Below are 18,168 nucleotides of genomic sequence, written 5' to 3'. Positions count from 1 at the left end.
GTAAACCATGGAGAAAGCTTAAAAAAAAAAAAAAAAATCAGCTTATAGAAATAAATTTAACTGCAGAAAACACACAATCTGTACTACCAGACTAGTTGATACAACTTTTAATAAAGGTGACGCACTGGTGCACACAGAACGCCGCCAGGTGTGAATAGTGAGGTTCTCGTGTGTGAGTGCTCAGCTGCGTACGACTCTTCGCAGCCCCAGCGACTGTGCCCGCCAAGCTCCTCTGTTCATGGAGCGTTCCAGGCAAGAATACTGGGGTGGGCAGCCTTCTCCTACTCCAGGGGATTTTCCTGATCCAGGGACTGAACCTGGTAATTAAGGTTCTTAAAACACTGTTTTCATCACTATGAATCGGTTATTTTCAGTGGAATGCCTCTGTAAATACACAAGGGGAACGGAAGTGTGTGCTGCCTGTACCCCCGTGGCTCAGGATACAGACCCCAACTCTGTCACGACGCGCGTGCCTGCGAGCCCCTGGGCTCAACCACTGACCTGTACAGGCAGCTTCCCAGCGCTGGCGGGCTTGCTGGTTGACCAGGCGAGAGTGTGTGCTGAGCCACAGGCCACACGGTTGACCTTCTTACCCTGAAGGGCAGCTACCAGCCGAGGCCTCTGGATGGCATTTGTCGTTCCATCTCCCAACTGTCCCTCATCATTGTCACCCCACGTATAAACTTCACCTAAGGCAGCAGATGGAGAACAAGGACTTATAGACAAGAACCAATAAATGCACAACCACCACCATCTTCCCACACACACAGTCCTCACTACCCTCCAATGGCCTATTGGCAGTCATCTGTGCAAATGTTACACTTATGGGGACCTAGATGTCTCGAGTCACAATACTCAAAAGGCAGCAGGATCCCCAGGACTCTTGACAGCCTCTGCTGGCTAAAACTCCTTTTCCAACCATGTCTGTTCACCAGACTAAGCATGTACCTGGAAGCAGCTCTTAATCCGAACAAGTAATATCAAAACAGATGGTAAATACTTAACAATCCAAATTGACTTTGTATGTTAAAGGAAGACAAAGTCAGTTTTTAACTAAACAAAATCCATGTTTTAAAGGAACATGTGCTCTTCTAATGGTCATTCCGATCCTAAACACAAGACTCAAACACTAATGAGAATCACGCTCAGCTTACCATGCTAGACCAATCGTGAAACACCACTGTATGGTTACGGTGGTGATTAGAACAGAAGTGAATTCAGTTCTGTAGAGATGGCACACGCCTTGCCAGATTCACAAAGACTCCTCAGGATGCCACGCAGCCATAAGCACCACTCTATAAAGTACAAGGCCTGCACGATGAAGGGCGGGGTGTTGTGCCCTTCCCCTTCCGGTTCTGGACAGCGCCGTCCGAAAGCCACTGGGTAGGTGTCAGAGTGCAAGCAAGAGGAAGAGAGCCTCTCTGCAGAGGCACAGCCCGGTGCACGGACTCAGACCGCACAAGGGACAAGGGCTTCCACAAAGAGGGTGAGTCCAGTAGCAGAGGCAGGCCAAAGCAGGGAGCTGTATACCCATGAGAGGGCACAGTCCTGAGTGGGCGGGCAGTCACAACCCGAGTGACGTGAGGATCCACACGGGAGAGAAGTCAGAGGCAATGATGGGGCAGCAGCCACTACAGGCAGAGTAAGTTGCTACATTAGAGGACCAGGTTTCTTACAAAAGAGAAAGGAGTTATAAGGATGGGGAGAGGGAAACCTAGAATGAAGCTGTGGTTCAGAACTAGAGCTTGGGGTACTGGTGTGAACAAGCTGTGTTCACTGTACATATATACATACAGAAACAAACACAGATGCAATTTTGTATATTATTTACACATATATTCCCTAGCTCTGTCCTCTAAGAAGGTCTGACAGCAGTGATAGCACTGTAGCAACGAGCACCTATAGACCAGATCTTGTCTTTTAAATGCCATTTTCCTCCAGAGGCACCAGGACTCCTTGGGAAATCATCAAATTCTAGGTTTGAGACATAAAGACTCAGGATAAGGACAGAATGCCTTATTGTGCCAGAAAGCACAGAAATACTCAAGGAATAATGTGGGGATATTCCAGAAGATGAAACAGGGCATGATTTGAGCATCAAGGTAAGTAATAGCAACAGCTTATTAGTTTTGTTGTTGTTCAGTCACTAAGTTGTGTCCAACTGTTTGCATCCCCGTTGAGTGCAGCACACCAGGCTCCTCTGTCCTCCACTATCTCCTGGAGTTGCTCAAACTCATGTGTCCATTGAGTCGGTGATGTTATCTAACCCTCTCATCCTCTGCCACACCCTTCTCCTTTTGCAGCCATCAGTCTTTTTCAATGAGTCAGCTCTTCACATCAGGTAACCAAAGTATTGGAGCTTCAACTTTATCGTCAGTACTTCAAATGAATATTTATAGGGTTGATTTCCTTCAGGACTGACTGGTATGATCTCCTTGAAGTCCAAAGGACTCTCAAGAGTATTCTCCAGCACCACAGTCCGAAAGGATCAATTCTTCGGTGCTCATCTTTCTTTATGGTCCAACTCTCACATCCATACATCACTGCTGGAAACCATAGCTTTGACTGTACAGATCTTTGTTGGCAAAGTGATGGCTCTGCTTTTTACATACACTGTCTAGGTTTATCACAGCTTCCTTCCAAGGAGCAAGCGTCTTTTAATTTCATGGTTGAGGTCACCATCCACAGTGATTGTGGAGTCCAAGAAAATAAAATCTATCACTGTTTCCATTGTTTCCCCATCTATTTGCCATGAAGTGATGGGACCAGATATCATGATCTTAGTTTTTTGAATGTCGAGTTTTAAACCAGCTTTTTCACTCTTCTCTTTCACTTTCATTAAGAGGCTCTTTAGTTCCTCTTCATTTTCTGCCATTAGAGTGGTATTATGTTGTTGTTGATATTTCTCCCAGTAATCTTGACTCCAGCTTGTGATTTATCCAGGCTGGCATTTTGCATGACGCACTCTACCTAGAAGTTACAAAGCAACGTAACAACACACAGCCTTGTCGTGCTCCTTTCCCAATTTGGAACCGTCAGTTGTTCCATGCCTGGTCCTAACTGCTGCTTCTTGACCGACATACAGGTTACTTAAGAGGCAGGTAAGGTCTGGTATTCCCATCTCTTTAAGAATTTTCCACAATTTGTTGTGATCCACGCAGTCAAAGGCTTTAGCATAGTCAATGAAGCAGAAGTAGATGTTTTTTGGAACTCCCTTGCTTTCTCTATGATCCAACAGATGTTGGCAGTTTGATATCTGGTTCCCCTGCCTTTTCTAAACCCAGCTTGTATATTTGGAAGTTCTTAGTTCACATACTGCTAAAGCCTAGCTTGAAGGAATTTGAGCATAACTCTGCTAGCATGTAAAACGAGCGCAACTGTATGGTAGCCTGAACAATTTTTGGCATTGCCCTTCTTTGGAACAAAGAAGGAATGAATGAAATTCTGGAATGAAAACTGAACTTTTCCAGTCCTGTGGTCACTGCTGAGTTTTCCAGATGTGCTGACATATTGAGGGCAGCACTTTAAGAGCGTCATCCTTTAGGATTTGAAATAGCTCAGCTGGAATTCCATCACCTCCACTAGCTTTGTTTGTAGTGATGCTTCCTAAGGCCCACTTGACTTCACACTCCAGGATGTCTGGCTCTCGGTGAGTGATCACGCCATCATGGTTATCTGGGTCATTTAAGACCTTTTTTGTATAGTTCTGTGCATTCTTGCCACCTCTTCTTAATCTCTTCTGCTTCTATGAAGTCCTTACCATTTCTGTCCTTTAATTGTGCCCATCCTTGCATGAAACAAGATTACATATATATAACTCACCAAATAAACTAGGAAACCCTGAGTCCAACAAGACGAAACAAAAAAATTTTAAATATCTGATGAGAATAAGTAAATAAAATGTTCAAGAACTCAGCATGTCATACACAGAGCCACAATTCATCACAGTGACACAAAGCAAAGTCAGCAAAGGCACATGGACGCAGCGCAGAGAAAACCAGGAGCAAGCTTCCAACAGGCCCCTTGCAGGGGTGCCACACGGACATACTTAGTTCCCCGAGGAACCAGCTGCGGCCACCTGTGATGTGCTGCCCCCAGGGAAGCTCACTAGACACTCAGTGCCCAGGGCTGTGACCGGGGCAGGTCATGCAGGCACCTCTGTTTGGCATGTACCCAAGTTCCAGATTCCCCCCCAGAAGGAAGCAGGTTTCAGCAGAGACCACACTCTTTTCAAACATTCTAACAAGGCCTCTTTCAATTAGGGCTAATGGGTTAGCCTGAAACCCAGGTTCCAAGAAGCCAGCTGAAGGCCAACCTCATAAGCAGGCCTTTCTAAAAACAGCCATCAACGTGTGGGGCAAGGGGAGAATGGGATGAACTGGGAGATGACGACTGACATACATATACTGCTCTGTGCCGCAGGGCTCAGGGAGCTTAGCGCGGTGCTGATGACGACCAGAGGAATAGGAAGGGGCTTGGGAGGGAAGGAGGCTCAAGGCGGGGGGATATTTGGCCACTGATGCCAAAGAGCTGACTAATTTGAAAAGACCCTGATGCTGGGAAAGACTGAAGGTGGGAGAGAAGGGGACGGCAGAGGATGAGATGGTTGGATGTCATTACAGACTCAATGGACATGAGTTTGAGTAAACTCCGGGAGTTGGTGATGGACAGGGGGTCCTGGTGTGCTGCGGTCCATGGGGTCGCAAAGAGTCAGAACGACTGGGTGATCGAAGTGAACTGATAGATACATACATAGACATAGACACAGACATATAGATATACATCCATATATAACTGATTTACTTCACTGTACACCAGAAACTAATACATTGTAAAGCAATTACACCACAATTGAGAAAAAATAAATAAAAACAGCCATATCAGCCCTGCTCTGCTCACTCTTCTCTGCCGCGAAACACAATATATTCACCGGTATTAACACCAGGGGCTGAAGATGATGAAGGCCAACAGCACAGATGTATTTTCAGAATATAGTATGAATCCCTCCATACCCACCCCCCACCACCTTACAGCTGTGCATTCATCCCTGACCTCTCAGATCACAAACCTCCAAGTTACAAACTCGCCTCCACCTACCGTCCTCAGAGCAGCACACGCAGTGCAGGGAGCCGGTGGCAATGGCAATGACCTTCTTCCCCTGCAGCCCTTGGACTTGCCGAGGTCTTCTGACATGGTCGTCAGATCCATGACCCAGCCTGTGATAATCACCTTTGCCCCTGTATACAAGAACATGGAACTTGTGAGTGCAATGCCATCTCGTTCACCATGCTGCCCCACCCTTCTGGTGCCAACACCTACAGGAAGACAGAAATTGCCACCTGCCACAGAAGTTACATTTCAGTCTACAAAAAGACAGTTAATGTAACTTCAAATTAACAATCATTGGTTTCGGTGGAATTAAATAAACAGAATCTTGCATACCAAGTGTAAACAGCACCAGATTTGGTAAGGGCGACGGAAAACTGGGATCCACATTCCACTTTAACCACTCCAAGGCCTGTAAGAGAGTCAATCTAGAAGGGAAAAGGTTCAATTAGACTGATTGAACCAAGGATTTTGCTGATGGCCGCACCCATATACTGAACTAAATCTAATAAAGAACTCTGAGAACCCTTACTCCTATGCCAACTATTTATTACAACTTAAAATCCTGCTCCGTGTAACCAAGTGTTCTCAAAAGGAGCAGAAATGCCTGGCTCTGAGGGTGCACAGGCCACAGGCAGCCTGAGGCCCCTGAGACCTGACGCGTAAATGGACACATTGCTCATCCCCAGAATTCACTGTCCCGACTCAGTTTCTCTTTACGGCAGCCCCACTCTCCAGCAAGCCCTGCACTTCACATCTGCCCTCCAGCCTTCCGAGACGTAGAAGCCCGCGGGGGAGGAGGAGCAGGTAACACGGAAGAAGAGCCAAGACAAACAGGGTTCTGGCCTTCTGATACCAGCCCTCCACCTGCCCAGGTTATTCCAATTAAACACATGCTGATCATGCCGGTATTAGAATCCACTCCCAGCCCTGCCTGCTCAAGGGTCCAGAACCTTCACAGCCAGCACCCAGAGGTCTTGATGGGATCCACTGACCTAGCTATCATCTTTCTTCACCTATCAAACTATGCTCCTTATTACTTGTGACTGTTTCCAGACTCAAGTTCTCATAATTATAAGTTTAAATTAGTAATAACTTAATTCTTTTAGTTTTCTCCTCACCCTACCCCCATCACAAAGATATCAGTGATATCCTCCAGCACCCCCTCTCCCCAAGTACTTGACATTTCAATCCTGGTTAAGTCTAAAGCTTTCTCAGCATAAAAAAGTCAACAATTTTTTCATAAATGTGGAAAACATAAGCAACCTGTCATGTAGTTAAAATTCTGTATAATTATAAGGGAAAAGAGAAAGTGGTGATAAGGAGAAGGAGGCAGCCTTGAGTCCCAGATTCTCCAGCAGCACCTGCCAAGGAGGCCCTGAACAGCCACAGCCTCCTGGCACAGAGTTGCAGGTGCCGTCTCCTTCATCATGCCCTGCCTCAGGAAAGCACCTGCATGATGATGAAGCTTGTCATGTCCACACTGCCCAGCATGGAAGCGCATCAGCTCCTGAAATGTGGATACTGTCAAGTGAGGGAATTCTGATTTAGGCCAACATTTTAGTAGTCACGTGTGGCCAGTGGCTACTGTACTGAGCAGCACAACTCTGAGAAGAACAGCCTGGCAGTCCCAGCTCAGGCTCCTCTTCTGACTGGCCCTGAGTGGCTTCCCGTGCACCGTGCTGGCCTCTACCCCACACGGGCAGTCTCGGAACACCAGCTAGAGAGGATCCAGGCAGAAACAGCTTCTAGCTTCCTTTCACAGCACCTACACTTCCAAGTCCACAGCAAATCACCTCAGCTGCAGGCTACTAGGCAGTCAGCAAGTGACTCAAGCACACCAATGAACAAAAAACCTCTGCCAACTATCTATTCACAAAGGCAAAATACAGTTTTGACCACAAATGCTAATAAACTACCCAGAGCCACTCAGCTCAAGTGAAGCCTCTTCTCTTGGCTTCTCACAAGATATCCATCTAACAGCTTCTGACTAAGCCAGATGCAGCCTTTCGGCAAGTACTAGTACACTGCACAGCTACAGACCTCAGGAAACTGAAGAGTGTGAAAGAGTTGGTGCTTTTTCCTCAAACAGGGCTACACACTAATTAAAACCACAGACTATGTGATTCCTCCCTGATTACAGACACTTTCCAAGAAAGCACAAAACCGCACTTAAAACATCTTTATCCCTCTGGGTCTTTCACTCACTTTCCCCCCAATAACCCACTATATTTTCTCCAAAGAAGTTAAAGGTGAAGTTAACGCAGTATACCACAGGACATGAGCCCAGCGGGGCCCTGGGCTCACGCACGTGGATGGTGCCCATGAGCAACCTGAGCTCCAGAGACCTCACACCCGAGGCCCCAGGAGCGTCAAGGGAAATACCTTCATGGGCACCTTGCAGCCGTCACTGCCTCCTCTGCCCAGCTTGCCGTAGTCCCCATCCCCCCAGGACCAGACGGTGTCGTCATCCGTGAGGCAGAGGGTCTGGGCGTCCCCGCTGCCACAGGCAACGTCGACCACGCGGTGGCCCTGCAGCGCCTCCACCTGCAGAGAAAGGGGGCTTAGGGGTTATCTGACCACAAAAGGAAGGAGAATCTCCCCTAGAGAGGCCAAGGTGCTGAGATTTTTTTGTTTGGGGGATGCCTGTTTTAATTCTTCCCAAAAAACAGGTAATCTTAATAATCCTGTAAGAGAAGATAGAAAATACCCCTCACACATTCAAACTATAGGCATCTCAGCTGTAAGAGGCAGACCTCAGTGTCCCCTGCTCAGTGCTGCCACCCTACTGTCTCACCCAAAAAACTGGGCCTTCTAGGAGACAACGTCTCTAGGTAGATGCCAAAGCGATATTTACTAGTGTAGATAAAAGGGTATTTCAAACACTATCCTGTTTAAATGACCTATGGAAAATATACCAAGATGGTTTTTATTCCCACCAAAAATAAAACTGTTAACTCTGAAACTAAAATGAATCTGGAACAGGAAATATTTTTTATTTTTAAAAAAGGATAGTGACAATGGCAAGCTGTCCCTCCAGACCTCCCAAGCAAAGCTGCTCCTCACCAGCTTCGGCTTTAACTGGTCCTCACTGTCACTGTGCCCCAGACGGCCATACCGGCCTTTGCCCCAAGTGTAGAGGTCACCAGCTGCAGTAACACACGCGCTGTGGGCTCCACCGGCAGCAACATCAACTACCTCAGTTCCTCTTAGAGACTCAATCACACGAGGACGGTCACACGGACTGCAAAAAAATCACCAAATATAGCAGCAGGAGTTTAATTCCTGAATGTTTTAAAATTATTTCATATTAGGCTTCCAGTGTGCTGTTCACTTATTCAATGCACACCTCTCAATCTACATCAAGTCAATCATTAAAAAAAAAAAAATCAATCTGGAGGAATCATTCAGGCCTGAACTCTAAATTACATAATACCCTACCTACCTTCTTTTACACAAGCTGCCAAATGCTAGAGAAGAGATGTACAGTCTAAATCAAGGGGTAGCTCTTACAGGTTGACTAAGTCTGGACTAGAACCTGTTTTTGAAATGTCAGTGAACTGAGAACGGGTTTTACAATTTTTAAGGGTTGTAAAACAAACAAAACAAGAAAGAAGCATAGACAACAAAGATGGTTATGTGACTGACAAAATATTTATTACTATCTGGACTTTTAGAGAAACAGGTTATCCACCCTTGCTATAAATCAACTTTTCATTTACAGACTCAAATAGTCTAGAACATGACAAGCACTGACAACAAACTTCTTTTTCTTGAGTTTTGAAAGCTCTTTTTAACAATTTCAGATATAAGACCTTAGTCAAATATTTGATGGCAAATGTTTTCCTGTCTTAACACTGTCTTTATAAAAATTGTGAATTTCTTCAAAGAGAAGCTCACAATTTTCATGAAGTCCAATTTATCCTATTTTTCTTTATTGAACTGTACTTTTGGAGTTCTAGCTAAAAATCTTTGTCTGACTTAAGGTCACAAAAGTTTCCCCTCATGTTTTCTTCTATAAGTTTTTAGTTTTAGGTATATGAGTTAATCTTGGATATGATGCAAGATAATTCAAGTTCAAAGATCGAGGTAATCCCTTAGACAAAGCTGAAGATTTCAGGCTGTGGTATGTGGAATTTAGGCTGTAGTCCTTATTTCTGGATGGATTACTGGACATGTTGCATAGTCCATGCTTTAAACCAGATCTGAGCAGAATATTGGCTAGTTGGCCTAGGTAGAAGTAAGTGAAGTATTTGGTTTAATTTTGGGTATTAATGGTACAAGGTAAGAATTTAAGTTCACTGTTTACCATATGGTTATTGAATTGTTCAAAACCATTCACTGAAAAGGCTGTCTTTTCTCTAAAAACTTGTCTTTGCACTTCTGTAAATTATTCAATGCAAATTGTGAGGGACAAATCAAATTTCATTCTTCCACACTTGTTGTGTCAGTATTTGCAAGTGCATTTTTGGACTCCCCATCCTGTTCTGCTCTACTGACATATTTCTCTCTCTTTAAGTACCTCACTGTCTTGATTACTGTATCTTTATAATGAGACTTGAAGTTAGGTAGTATCAGCTCTCCAACTCTGCTCATTTTCAAAGTTTGTTTTTACTATTAGAAGTACTTTGCATTTCCACATGAATTTTATAATCAGCTTGCCAATTTCTACAGAAATTCTGAATGGGAAGGGGTTGAATCAGTAGGTTAATTTGGGAAAAACAACAAATTAACAATAATGAGTCTTCCAATCCATGAACACAGTATACTCCTCCATAATTTTAGGTCTTTTACAATTTCTCAGTAACATTTTTATAGGTCTTTTTGTTGTCTATAAGTTATCCATATCTTTGGGTCAAATTTATTCCTTATTATTTCAATTTTAGGGGAAGGGTACCATAAGTAGTATTTTAAAATTTCAACTTCTGATTGCATCTGTAATATGTATAAAGACACACAGTTGACTTTTTTTGATACAGGAATGTTTCCTTTGTCTACAACTGACCTTCATTTACTGATCTTCTATCCTGTAACTTTGCTAATCTCACCTATTAATTCCAATAGATTTTCTGTAGACACCATCAGATCTTCTACATAAATAATCATATTATGTGTAAATGGACAGTTTTAATTCTGAATGTTCACTGGAAGGACTGATGAAGCTGAATCTCCGGTACTTTGGCCACCTGATGAGAACAGTTGACTCATTAGAAAAGACCCTTATGTTGAGAAAGATGGAAGGCAGGAGGAAAGGGGATGACAGAGGACGAGATGGTTGGATGGCATCACCAACTCAGTGGAAATGAGTTCGAGCAAGATCCAGGAAATAGTAAAGGACAGGGGAGTCAGGTGTGTTGCAGTCCATGGATGGGGTCACAAAGAGTTGGATGAGCAACTGAACAACAAATTCTCTTTCCAATTTGAATGCCTTTTATCTCTTTGCATTATTGTATTGCCCTTGCTGAACCTGCTAAACAATGCTGAATACAACTACTGACATCAGTGGATGTCCCTGTCTTGTTCCTGGAGATAGGAAAACTGCTAGGTCTGTCACTATCAGGTACCATGTTAGTCCTAGGTTTAACAGAGATGCCCTTTATCAAGTTTAGGAAGTTTTCTTTCCTTCCTATGTTGCTCAAAGTTTTATCAGAAACAAAGGTTAATCTGCCAAATGTTTTTCTGCCTTTCATCCATTGAGATAATCAAAATAATTTTTCTTTTTTATACTGATCAATTTTTTAATGTTAAAACGATTATTCAATTTCTGGTATAAACCTCACTTAGCCATACTGCTTTATCCTTTTTCATACTGTTAAGACTCAATTTTCTAAACTATTAAGAATTTTTACATCTATGTCAATGAAGGATATTGGTCTGTATTTTCCTAATAATATCTGAGTCTGATTTTGATATAAGAATGGAACTGCCCCCACAAAAATCTAAATTGGGGAGAATTCCCTTCTTCACTTTTCTGAAACAGTTTGTGCAGAACTGGTATTATCTGTTACTTACATGTGTGGTAGAAATCACTAGTCATCTACATGGTCCTGAAGACTTACTTGTGGAAAATTCAATTTTTTAAATAGACACAGGGCCATTCAAGTCATCTTTCCTGAGTGAGCATTAAAGAATGTGTGTCCTTTGAGGAACATGTCCATCTCACCTAAAAAGTTAAACCCGTTTGCATAAAGTTACTCAACATACTTCATCTTTCAGTAACTACACATCTTTAGTGATGAAAACTCCCTCATTCCTATATTCCTATACATTCACAGTGTCTGTCTGTGTGTGTGTGTAGAGATAGATCAGTCTAAAAGGCGGTTTTCACTGATTACACTTTCTCAAAGAACCGACTTCTGTTTTCTTTCATTTTCTTCCATTTTTCTGTTTTCTATTTCATGGATTCTTATTTCCTTCCTTCTGCTCACTTTATCTTTTTCTAGTTTCTTAAAGTAGAAGCTGAGGTCATTGTTAGGGACCATTTTTCTTTTATAAAAAGGCATTTTATGCTATAAGTTTTCTTCCAAGTACTGCTTTTTCTGGATCCTACATATTTTTACATGCTATTTTCACTTTCACTCCACTGTATCTCCACTGTACTCTAGCTTGCATTACTGCTCATCAGAAATTCACCATCACCCTTCATCTGTTATTCTTTATATAACTGGTATTTTTCCCTCTGGCTGCTTTAAATTTTTTTTCTCCTAATCAATGATCTTGGGCAATTTGATTATGATGTGCTCTGGTGTAGTTTCCTTCAGTTTCTCTTGCTTAGGGTTCTCTGAGCTTCTTATATCTGTGGGTTTATAATTTTCATCAAATTTGAAATTTTTTAAGCCATTACATCTTCAAAATCTCCATCCTCCTCACCTGTCATTATGCATATATTGGGCCACTGGAGGTTGCCCGCGGTTCACTGATACTACTGTCTTTTATGTATTCTTTTCTTCTGTTTCACTTGAATACTTTCTACTGTTATGTATTCAAGTGCACTGTCCTTTTCTTCTGTAATGTTTAATCTGCCATTAATCCCATGAGCTGTATTTTAGGCCTTGGACACTGTTTCTTACGTATTTTGGATATTAACCCCTGATCAGTTACATGATTTGCAAATATCTTCCCTCATCCCACAGGACGCCTTTTCACTGTGCTGTGCAGTAGATTTTCAGTTTGATGAGTCCCATTTGTTTTTGTTGCTTTTGCTTTTAGTGTCATATCCAAAAAGTCAATGCCAAGACTAATGTCAAAGAGCTTTTCCCCTATGTTTTCTTCTTGGAGTTTCATTGTTTCAGGTCTTATAGTCAACTTTTTTAACCCATTTTGAGCAAATTTTTGTGACTGGTGTAAGACAGGGGTCCAATTTCATTCTTCTGCATTTGAACATGTAATTTTCCCAACACTACTGAAGAGACATGTGCCTGATAATTTTTGACCAAATGAACAATATTATAAATACTATACCATATGCTGTTTGTATCCATAAAATATTCTTGAGGTTTGACCTCTACAACACAGTTAAGTTACTTATAAGCAGTTTAATCCTTTCATGTCTTGCTTTCTTAGCTTTGCTGGTGGGATCAGAACAGCAGTTCAGCCAGTCTTAACTAAATTCCTTCGGCAGTTTTGTGCCCCATCATCCTTGGTCCTCTGCTCAGGGCCCCATGAGTTAGGAGGTCTGGGGAGTGGGCACTACCTACAGAGCTCTGTGCGCTCTGAGTCTTTTAGGTGGTCTATTCCTTGGCCTCTCAGATGTTCTCTTCACAAATGAGTGTCAGTGTTCACCTCTGGAGATCACTGAGCATACCTCACTGCCTGTTATTCAATGCCTTGAGGGCTGCTGTTTCATGTATCTTGTCTGGTGCTTTAGTTATTTCAGGTGCAAAGGTCCTGTGGCTCCAATTTGGCCTTTATTTCCCATTACTTTTTAAAAATTACTGAGTTTGGCTGTTTTGTGTAAAAAACTGTGTCATTTGTGTGTTCCTTTCCCCTCACTGACGTTTGCTCTGTATTTATAGGTTTAACATCTGCATGTTAACAAAATGCCAGCTATTAGTAGAGAACTAGGACCAGGGTAAGCAGCCTCAGGGGAAAGGACAAGATGAAGCTCCCCATACTTGGTAATCAGAAATCAAAATTCAGATCTGATGCCCCAAACAGAGAGGTCATGTAGGCGAGCCTACATAATGTCACATGAATTATTTCTGCTAAGTAAGTCATTAAGCTTGAGTAGATTATTGCAGATGTTGCCCTGAAAAACAAGCTGCCAATACACTACACAAGCATTAACACAGGCAAAATCAGGAAAAAGAAGACACAACACTGGGAACGGCGCTTCACACAGTACCTTCTGTTGCCATGCCCCAGCTTCCCATCTTCTGCTTCACCCCAAGAGTAAACTTCTCCTTCTGAAGAGAGGGCAAGACAGTGTTTTCCTCCTGAGTTCACAGCTACTTTCTTAATGAACACATGCTGAATGGATTCAAGTAATGTCGGGGTGGACACCGATTCTGTCCCTCCAACTCCTAGTCTGCCGCCCGCACCATACCCAGTGGCATATAGCTACAAGATAAAATAATACAGACATCATATTTTTATCTAAGGATCCCATAATTCAAAAATTAATAAATCAAAGCTCTAGGTATTTTTACCACAGAAAAATTAAATTTAAAATTAAGACTTTATTTTTGTTTTATAAGAACTCTAAAAATTAAAGAAAAAGTTACAATTAATAGAAACTCAAAATTCAGAAAATGTATTTTGAAAGCATGTCTTTTCCCTGGAAGTACTTCTATTTTTGTCTAGAATAGCAATTACAATACACACCAAGAAAAGCAAAAAAAAAATTAATTATCTACTATATGCAACCCCGGAGAAGGTAATGGCAACCCACTCCAGTATTCTTGCCTGGAGAATCCCATGGACAGAGGAGCCTGGCAGGCCATGGTCCATGGGGTCGCAGAGAGTAGGACACGACTGAAGTGACTAAGCACGCATGCACACACTATATGCAAATCCCAAATAACACCTACAGAAATACCCATAGGAAAAGTATACATATGTCTAATATTTCAGCAAAGCAGTATATAACACACACACACATAGAAGACTATACTATTTTTCTTTCATTCTAGGTGGGTAATTCATTTAGGATATAAAACATCTTTATCATAAAAAAAAAAAATCAAGACTGCCGTTTCCCAATGCATGTCAAACACTCCTCCTATAACAATTTAAAGACTGTTTCACATTGTTTCAGCTGGTCTGCATTGTTTCAGCTGGTCTGCTACACTGACACAACACGAAGGAAACTTGAAGGCCCAAAACAAGGAGTAAAACCAAGAATTCAGACAGATAAATGAGCCCAAAGTCAGTTTCCCCGGGAATGCTTTGAGGATCTCAAGTGTCGGGGGTTAGGAGTCAAGCCCAAAGGGAGACTTTGTAAAAAGAAGAGGCTGAGAAGGGCTTCCTCTCACTCAGACTGAATGAGAACTAAGAAGAAAACAAAGAAAGCTGTCTTTCTCAACCTTAGGACGGAATGAAAGGGTGGAAAATCTCTCCTGAGAATTCATAACCACGAAAGCTGGTCACTGAGTTAGTTTTCAGTCTGAATTAATGCTACCTGTGGTCTATATCCTGCAGACTTCCCAGGTGGCTCAGACAGTAAAGCGTCTGCCTGCAGTGCGGGAGACCCAGGTTTGATCCCTGGGTGGGGAAGATCCCCTGGAGAAGGAAATGGCAACCCACTCCAGTATTCATTCTTGCCTGGAAAATCCCATGGGAGGAGCCTGGTAGGCTACAGTCCATGGGGTCGCAAAGAGTCGGGACACAACTGAGCCACTTCACTTCACTTCACTTCATGGTCTATATTCTGTAGCTAGAGAATTTAATTTACAATGGCTTTAGACATGTAGTACCCCAGGGTCATAAATTCTCTTTTGATCAGTGACTTCAAACCAGACCTCTAAAACCACAAACTTTAACCAGCAGAGACAGGAGAGAACACTATGTGAAAAAGCAAAAAAATGTGTTGGCTTCTCTTTTTCTCTTCCTTTAGATACTGCCTGATCCCTCAGTCTCATTTAGATATGCCTGATCCCTCAGTCTCTGCCTGGAACCTTTCATGGAGCTATTTCCAGGCAGTTTTCTATGCTTCAAAAAGCTGTCCCATCCTTTCAGAGTCCTACTTCTTGCAGATATTTAACTAAGATGTTAATAGATTCTATTTCTTCTCTCTTTTTCTCTCTCTCTATTTCTGGCTAATTCCTTGGAGCGCGGAGGCCCGCTGAGCTCACTTTCTTGCCCAGGCTTCTAAGCCCCTCTGGAGAAGGCGCACTGTGCCTTCACCCACTGGAGAGGGCGCCCGGTGCCCACGTGCAGCAGCGCGAGCCCTGAGAACAGGGCTCTATTGGCTTTCCGAGTAAACCAGGGGAGATCAGCCTCTTTCTCTCCCTTACTCTCGGGACCACCAGGTTCCGGTCCATTAAAGGACCAACAAGCGCTATCAGCCTCTTTCTCTCTCTTACTTTCTTATCGTCGACTCCGGATCACCAGGTTCCGGTCCATTAAAGGACCAACAATAGAGAAAACATGGGAGAGGCAATATTTGAAAAAATAATCTCTGAGAATTTACCAGAATGTTAAAAGACCAGTTCCTAGGAACCAGGAAGCCCACCCCTCATCCCGCACCACCTGGTAAAAAAACAATAAAAAAGGACAGGAAAAATAAAAAGAAATTGACACCTAAATATATCATAGTGAAAGTCTAAGTCACTAAAGAAACATTTTAGAAGCAGCTGTTATACAAAGAAAGGATTTATAACTTTCATTTGGGTAAAAATTAATCTGACTGCTGATATCCCCGGTCATGATCAATGACACTCATGATCAATGAGGGCCAAAAACCAGAAGAATAAAACTTTTAATAGACTGACTAAAAATAATGGTCAACTGAAAATTTTGTACTCTAGGACATGGCTTGGATTACTACCCACAAGCCAAATCAGGCCCACCACCTGTTTTTTATTAAAAAAAGAAAAGTTTTATTAGAGCACAGGCACACTCACTCATTTTCATATTCACCACAAGCTGCTTTCATAATTGCAACAGAGATCAGACTGTATGATTCCCATAGCCAAAAAATACTATGGCACCCTTCATAGAAAAAGTTTGCAACCCTTACAAGCTAGAAAAAGGACAAAATTAAAATATTTTAAAACAAACAACAAAACAATCAGGAGATTAACCAATAACAGACCCTCACTAAAAGAAACGGAAAATACATGTTTAAAGTATCAGTAGAAGGACTGACCACCTGACCTGCCTCTTGAGAAATCTGTATGCAGGTCAGGAGGCAACAGTGAGGAACTGGACATGGAACAACAGACTGGTTCCAAATAGGAAAAGGCTGTAGACTGTCACCCTGCTTATTTAACTTATATGCAGAGTACATCATGAGAAACTCTGGGCTGGAATAGATTGCCAGGAGAAATACCAATAACCTCAGATATGCAGATGACACCACCCTTATTATAAAGCGAAGAAGAACTAAAGAGCCTCTTGAAAGTGAAAGAGGAGAGTGAAAAGGTTGGCTTAAAGCTCAACATTCAGAAAACTAAGATCATGGCATCTGGTCCCGTCACTTCATGGCAAATAGATAGGGAAACAGTGGAAACAGTAACAGACGTTATTTTGGGGGGCTCCAAAATCACTGTAGATGGTGATGCAGCCATGAAATTAAAAGATGCTTGCTCCTTGGAAGACAAGTTATGACCAACCTAGACAGTATATTAAAAAGCAGAGACATTACTTTGCCAACAAAGGTCCATCTAGTCAAGGCTATGGTTTTTCCAGTAGTCATGTATGGATGTGAGAGTTGGACTATAAAGAAAGCTGAGCACCAAAGAATTGATGCTTTTGAACTGTGGTGTTGAAGAAGACTCTTGAGAGTCCCTTGGACTGCAAGGAGATCCAACCAGTCCATCCTAAAGGAGATCAGTCCTGAATAGTCATTTGGAAGGAGTGACACTGAAGCTGAAACTCCAATACTTTGGTCACCTGATGGAATGAAACGACTCATTTGAAAAGACCTTGATGCTGGGAAAGATTGAAGGCAGTTAGAGAAGGGGATGACAGAGGATGAGATGGTTGGATGGCATCACCGACTCAATGGACATGAGTTTGGGTGGACTCCGGGAGTTGGCGATGGAAGGAGGCCTGGCGTGCTGCAGTCCATGGGGTCACAAAGAGTCACACACAACTGAGCGACTGAACTGAACTGAGAAGGAAAATTATCCCAGAGAATCCAAGACATAAGAAATAACTGGTGAGAAAAGATGTGTATAACGTTTGGGTAAATCCAGAAAATATATGGTCTACATAAAAAAACAATAATAACAATGCTTATCATTAGGGACACAGGTTAGGGCCAAAACACAGAATAACAAAGAATCAGCCTTTCTTATTTGGGAGGAGTACAGAAATACTGATTAACTTTAAATTTTAAATATGTTAAAACAACCAAAAAACAACTAAAAGACAGAATCGTCCAGAAAACAGAAAAAGAGAGCTACACTTCAACCCTTGATACTTCTGGGTAGCATGACCTTGATACTTCTGGCGCGTAGCCTCTGATTTGCTTCCCAGAGTCCCTGTTTGCAAGATTCCCACCCCTAGGTAATCCCTCCTTAGATGTGGGCTGGGCCCAGTGACACTCTCCTAATGGACAGAATGTAGCAACAGGGATGACAGGTCACCTCTGCGTTAGCTTGCACAAGACTGTGACTTCTGTCTTGCTCTCAGACTCTCCCGCCTTGACGAAGCCAGCTGTCATGGGAGATGGCAAAGAGCTGAGGGCAATCTCAGCCAACAGGTCATGGCAAGCTGAGTAGCCCTGTAGCAACTGCAGCCTGCCCAGAGACTCCAGGTTGGAGGACCAAGCTAAGTTACCCTGACAGACTGTGAAATAATAAATGTGTATTGTTCTATGCAAACTGTGGTAAGTTAAACAGATAATATGGTATCATAACCTGACGTGGAATGGGTAAGACAGATATATTATGATGA

The 18,168-nt window shown here is 42.6% G+C and overlaps 1 protein-coding gene across 5 annotated transcripts in view; it reads right to left on the bottom strand.

The window, feature by feature from the left end:
* HERC2 (HECT and RLD domain containing E3 ubiquitin protein ligase 2) overlaps nt 1–18,168 on the bottom strand; it is a 240,063-nt gene that overhangs the window by 12,754 nt on the left and 209,141 nt on the right. For all 5 annotated transcript variants that reach the window (XM_043488204.1, XM_043488205.1, XM_043488207.1 and 2 more), the window contains 6 exons: nt 13,451–13,665; nt 8,173–8,350; nt 7,492–7,653; nt 5,443–5,534; nt 5,098–5,237; nt 502–689 (listed from right to left, as the gene is read on the bottom strand). In XM_043488204.1, the coding sequence (XP_043344139.1) occupies nt 502–689; nt 5,098–5,237; nt 5,443–5,534; nt 7,492–7,653; nt 8,173–8,350; nt 13,451–13,665 (975 nt within the window). The remainder of the gene's footprint in view (nt 1–501; nt 690–5,097; nt 5,238–5,442; nt 5,535–7,491; nt 7,654–8,172; nt 8,351–13,450; nt 13,666–18,168) is intronic.

This window comes from Cervus canadensis, chromosome 15 (genome assembly GCF_019320065.1).
Source record: "Cervus canadensis isolate Bull #8, Minnesota chromosome 15, ASM1932006v1, whole genome shotgun sequence".
Classification (NCBI taxonomy): Eukaryota; Metazoa; Chordata; class Mammalia; order Artiodactyla; family Cervidae; genus Cervus; species Cervus canadensis.
The sequence above is the reverse complement of the archived record's forward strand: the minus strand, read 5'-3'. Positions and strand labels throughout refer to the sequence as shown.